This window comes from Ixodes scapularis, unplaced genomic scaffold (assembly GCF_016920785.2).
Source record: "Ixodes scapularis isolate PalLabHiFi unplaced genomic scaffold, ASM1692078v2 PGA_scaffold4__175_contigs__length_147842914, whole genome shotgun sequence".
Taxonomy (NCBI): domain Eukaryota; kingdom Metazoa; phylum Arthropoda; class Arachnida; order Ixodida; family Ixodidae; genus Ixodes; species Ixodes scapularis.
The window spans coordinates 117,155,207-117,160,789 of record NW_024609879.1 but is presented as its reverse complement, the minus strand read 5'-3'; the positions used below and the strand labels follow the sequence as shown (position 1 = coordinate 117,160,789).

General features: G+C 43.4%; 1 protein-coding gene across 1 annotated transcript; it reads right to left on the bottom strand.

Moving 5' to 3' along the window:
* Positions 1-4,564: 4,564 nt before the first annotated feature.
* Positions 4,565-5,284, bottom strand: LOC120841685 (large neutral amino acids transporter small subunit 1-like). Its single transcript, XM_040212637.2, has one exon. It carries the CDS (start codon positions 5,282-5,284, stop codon positions 4,565-4,567), a length of 720 nt encoding a protein of 239 aa, XP_040068571.2.
* Between the last annotated feature and the right edge of the window lie 299 nt (positions 5,285-5,583).

Genomic DNA, 5,583 nt, shown 5'->3' with positions numbered 1-5,583 from the left:
CGTAGTTTATTTATGTGGTAAAGAAAAAAAGAAACCCCGTAGATGGTTTTGGTGCACTGTATACATCATGCAAAAGACCGACTTCAGACACTTTTTTGGCCGTGTTTCCTTGTATGTATGGAGTTAACGTGCTTTGAAGTTGCCTGAGGCGTGTCCGCCGATGATAATCTCATCTATCTCTGTGGAGATTCTCTCATTCATACAGTGACTCTAGGCATAACCATATGCTTTACCCACAATTAATGCCATTTTACGTGAATTTCTAAGTCTAGGTAGAATGTTTAGACTATTTTTTATTTTATAACTTGTTAATTAAGAGTGCTGGAATCAGCGCCAGTGATGATAATTTTTCAACTTTGGATTGTCATAGTCATTCGCGCGTTTGAAATTAGATCATAAGCGACAAAGTATATTATAATTTGAAAAAAATATTGATTAAAATATCCTAATTTTATTATTACTAATACGAATTGCCGTAATGTAGGCCCCCAAAAAATGCCAGTGACAAAAACACGACATTCAACCTTAATAGTATTTGCTGACAAATCTCATTTTTATTTCATTTTAACACATAAAAAACTCTGACATCGGTGTCGAGATAGACATAAATAATTGATGTAATATTGCGTCCCATGCGTCACGCGTTTTTTTTTTTTGTTTTTTGTTTTTTGTTTTTTAAACAGACTTTGATTTTGTTCTGACCCAGATTTTTTTTTTTTTTTTTTTTTGTGTGTGTAAGTCAGAACAGCGTTTCTTAATTTATACGTTTTGTGAGCATATTCTAAACTAATAACCCGTTGTTATATTTTGTAAAATTTGAATTGATTCTATTTTTATTGTGTTGGAAATAATGCTCAAGCGATTCGTCATCTAAATGCCCAAAGGTCATTAAATCCATTAAAGAGCCCAAACGTCATTATCGAGTTAAAAAAAAGGCTTCAAGAACACACAAATACCAGCGCTGATTTTTCACAAAATACAATATTCGTTTACCTGCAAGGTGTAACGAAGACAATGTGTTTAAAGGGACACTGAACTTTCCAAAACATTTTTAAGTTCATGGACTGGACATGCGTGTCACAAAATAAAACCTGAGCGACCAATTTCTTTGGCATAAGAATTAAGCTGTGAGCCACATCTTTAGGTATAGAGGCGAGAAACCGAAATCAACACCTATATCGAGAAATGAAATCCAAAATAGAAGTTAGTTTCGGTTTCGTCCCTGAATTAAAACGTGGTTCACAAGTTAACGTGCAACACGTCAGGAACAAGCTATATGGCCCCCAATTTCACCATATTACAACATCTGACGTCACCTCTACAATGTTGCCAGTACCGCCTCCCAGTTTCTCAGACCAAAAAACAAATTTCAATAGCTTCGAGAAAAAAATTACTGTGACTCGTAATTAGGGTGACTGTTACGACGTGCCTATTGGTGTGTTAGACCAAATTTGAAGCAAATCAGGGTCTGTAAAATTTTCACAGAACTTTACTTTTAAGCAAAACAGTAGGGACCTTAGCAATGCAAAACCTGCTACCTGCCGCCAGTGTTCCTTTCATACTGACTCAATGTCGGGGAACAATCGAGGCAAAAGAAACTCCCAAGGTAAAGCCGGATGGGCGCTTTAAGGGTATAATAAACGATATAAAATGAAATTAACATAGAATCCTAGTAGGCGAATTCGACTATGAAGCATCAAGCGGAGATTTTGGATTGATCAAACGTTGGCATCCGTTGGTAGCCAGATCGAAACCACCGGCTCGTGCTTTTATCCAAGAGCACGCGCACCGAACGCGAATGCTGCGCGGGCACCGATACTGTGATCTGTGATTGGGTACAGGTGAAATAAGCAGGGAGATTGGGCGAGTGTGATTGGCACCCGGTCGATGCATCCTTGTAAAGGCAGGCATTGATTCAAGTATGCGCGCTTCGTGCGATGGACAATTTTGAAACACTAGAGTATGATGAACCTTGTTGACGAAAATGCTTTTGATAAAAATATCACTTTATTTTTCTCTAGCAAGGCGGTCAGTTGAGCGAGTTAAGAACGAAGATCAATAGCACGCACGCACGCACGCACGCACGCACGCACGCACGGATACACACAAGCACGCACGCACGCATGCACAATTACATTTCAGACAACCATTTGCGTGATTCGGCAAGCAGGAGGAACGGTTTTGAAGCTAAATTTTAAGAAGGGACAATACAGTGTGAGCGTCTTCAAAGGTAAGAATATTCACTTTGTAGCCTACCCACCTCGTATGTTAGGTGAGCATATATACATGGTTAAAATCAGCAAGCGACGTGGGGAAACTGGAGAAGAATACAGGAGACAGGATAGACCCTGAACTCACAACTCAAGGGGGGATCGGTGGCCGAGTGGGCTAGCGAATTCCAGCTACGAACACGTAGAGCGAAGGCTAGTTCTGCAGAACCCAGGATCCTAGGTTCAATCCCCACCCCTCCCCGTTTCGATCAGGATGAGCATCGTACAGGCGTGCGGTCAATGTCACTACAGCGCGATGCACGCTAAAGACCCCAGGCTAGAGGTTGTAGTGCACTGGTTAAATTTCTCATCTACAGCTGGGAGACTCGTCTCCTGCTGAGGCAGACCAAGTTCTAGGCTGTATAAGCATACACACCACCCAATTTTTTTTTCTCACAGCTCAATGTCATTTAGAAGAGAAGAAGAAAGAGGATGACTCAACCAACAGGCACGTGCTCATGGCACGAGAACTCTAGGGCGCGGGGCGATGGCTTCAGCGGAGGCTATTCTTCAGCGCCTCGAAGCATTTAAAAACAAAACTTCCTTTTCAGATAGTGTCACAAAAGGATAGCTCAGGCAGTGCTAACCCTGACCTTGAATAATATACGCCTCGTAAATTTCTCTGAAGAGTTTTTTTCTTCTTATATCGCCCGATGATAGCGGTGCTGGCCAGGTTTGAATTACATGTACAGGCTTGACATTGTAGAGGCAAGTGACCTCCTTACCGTTGAACTCATAGACAGGTTAAGTTCGTGTAGCTTATCACAAATAAATCTCCCTGTCTTTCAACCATACGTTAAGGGAATGCTCGAGGTACTGGGCACAAATAGTGTAACATGTTTCTTTTTTACATTTCACTCGATATATTTTTTTTTTCAAATTTCAGTATACCTGGGAACAAATACAGGCCATTTCCTGAGCTGCTGGAAAAAACAACTGGAACTTGATATTTTTGGGCTACTTGATTTAAGCTGTGCGATACCTTGTGCAAGCATGCAACCACTACCACCCGTTTCTTCTCAACGTTGCGCTTACCACCTTCTTCTCTTTTTATTTTGTTAACCAAGGATCGCACAACCTCATTTAGCGCCTGCCGGGGGAACCCGGATGACCGGAGTACCTCAATCTGAGCTTTGAAGCTGCCATAAATGTTATGTAAACATCCTAAACAAGAAAGACCTTTATCCATTTTAACAATATTTGAGTGCACTCACGAGTAATGTAATATACCCCTGTTTGAACGTAGGGAGAAGGATTACCATAAACGGATAGGTGGAAAAATTGCAAGAATCCTTCCTCAGCCTCTTAATAGTGTATCTAAGACCAAATCTACACTTACAAAAAATGTCCATAACATTGGTGACTAGGTCCTTTCCCAGGAGATTGTCCAGCAGAAGTAGAAAGTTATCAAGATATCGGAACACTTTTTTTTCACAGGAGGTCTAAGGGCATGTTGAAGGGCAAAATAAACTCTGGCAAGAAAAATATCACCGAGGACAGGCGCCATTGACGACCCTGTACATTATCCAGAGCTTTAGAGAAAAACTTCGTTACGCTATCCTATGAACGTATAAATGAGATAAAATTGAAGTAGTTCAGGAAAGCACTCAGTGGAAACACAACTCGAGTTTTGGAAGGATAGTTTATCCTTGTCCTCAATACATAATTTGGCAGAGTCAGGTAAGATGTCACGGGGAAGTGAATAAGAAAGGTTCTGAACACCAACACTGAAGCAACTATGGCTGCCATAATGATCTGCCTTCAAAGATTCCACTTCTTTCTTCCTCTCTTCTTGATGGAATATTGAGTTGTGAGTTGAGCGCCTCTCCTGTCTCCTGTATTCTTCTTCGGTTTCCTCACGTCGCTCGCTGACATTAATCTTGTATAAGGCTTACAATCCACTCCAGTTCACCACATTTCTATAGGCGTGCATATATTACCCAGTAAAATACTATTACAGAACCACCACCAGAAAAGGAGCATGCATAGAAGGACAAGCACGTACTGCCATACGTGTACTCCTGACACCCGGTCCTACGTAATGGCAGTTTTAAACTGGGGTCACACTGCTCACACTTCATACAGAACGACAGTCTGCAAACACGAGTCACCGGAATATCCGTGGTTCGAATGCCGCGTGCCAAGTTTCTCCTTGAACTCATTGCCCTGCCATGCGGCATTCAAAGCAGGGATCTCGCAGAGTCTCGCGTTTTAATCTGTATGCAGACTCTCTTTTGTATGATGTATATATACATCACACAAAAGAGACCCGGTTTTAACGGACTGGCGCGCGTCTACATCTTTTCACGCAGCATAACCTCGAGTTCATCAACACAAGCGCAACTCTTCAGCAGCTTTTGAAGGAAGCAGGTAAATGTGGGAGCTCCGGGAAGTGCTAACCTAAGCCGAACAAACACCACGTAATAAGCACAGCCAGCAATTGAGCCACCGGCCAGGAAAGCAAACGGAAGGAAGTCCACAGGCTGCACAAGGCGCGCGCCAAGTGGGATCAAGAAAGCCAAAACGCGGATGGCTGCCAGCACGGTAGGTGCCCGGTAAGGCCTTGGGGCGTCCTTCATGGACACCCGTAGCACAAAGAACGACACTAAGATCAGGCCGTTGTTCAACGAGTAAATGAGAGGAAGAGCCTCCACGATAAACGTGACGGATCCCAGAAATGTGTACAACATTGACAGGAGCGCACGAAGTAACAGCGACGTTAGGGGCACCCCGCTGTCTACGTTGACCGTAGAGAAGATGGCCGGGAAATGGCGCTGTCTCGCTGCCGCAAGGATAACTCTACTATTGGCGAAGAAGACAGCGCATGACGTGCCGAAGAGCCCAACGGATATGAGGAGAGGCATCAGGGTTGCCGCCTTGCTACCCCACGTTGCGGCGACGAAGGTGACTGCGACGACCTCCGTACTCGCCATAGCCGCCGAGTCGAGGACCGTGAATAGAAAAAGGTTGTAGAGGAAGACGAAAAGAGTTGCAATCAGCAGTCCCCCAAACATCGCCAACGGAATGTTGCGGGACGGATTGGCTATTTCACCAGCGAAATTGCTCACAAACTTCCTGTAAAAAAAAAAAAAAAAAGTATTTTTTTTTTGTGTGTGGTTACGTGGTACTCTATGCGTGTTCGTGTTTTCAAATCAAGTCCGCGGGCCGGTCGGAAGGATTCCGCGGACAAGCTCTGTCCCGCACGCGGGGTTTAGAGGCACGTGCTATAAAGCAAGCTACCACCCAAAGAAACCAGCAAAACAAATCTTGTGCAGGTCTATATCTGAAGAGCTTTTGTGACCTAGTTATTGTC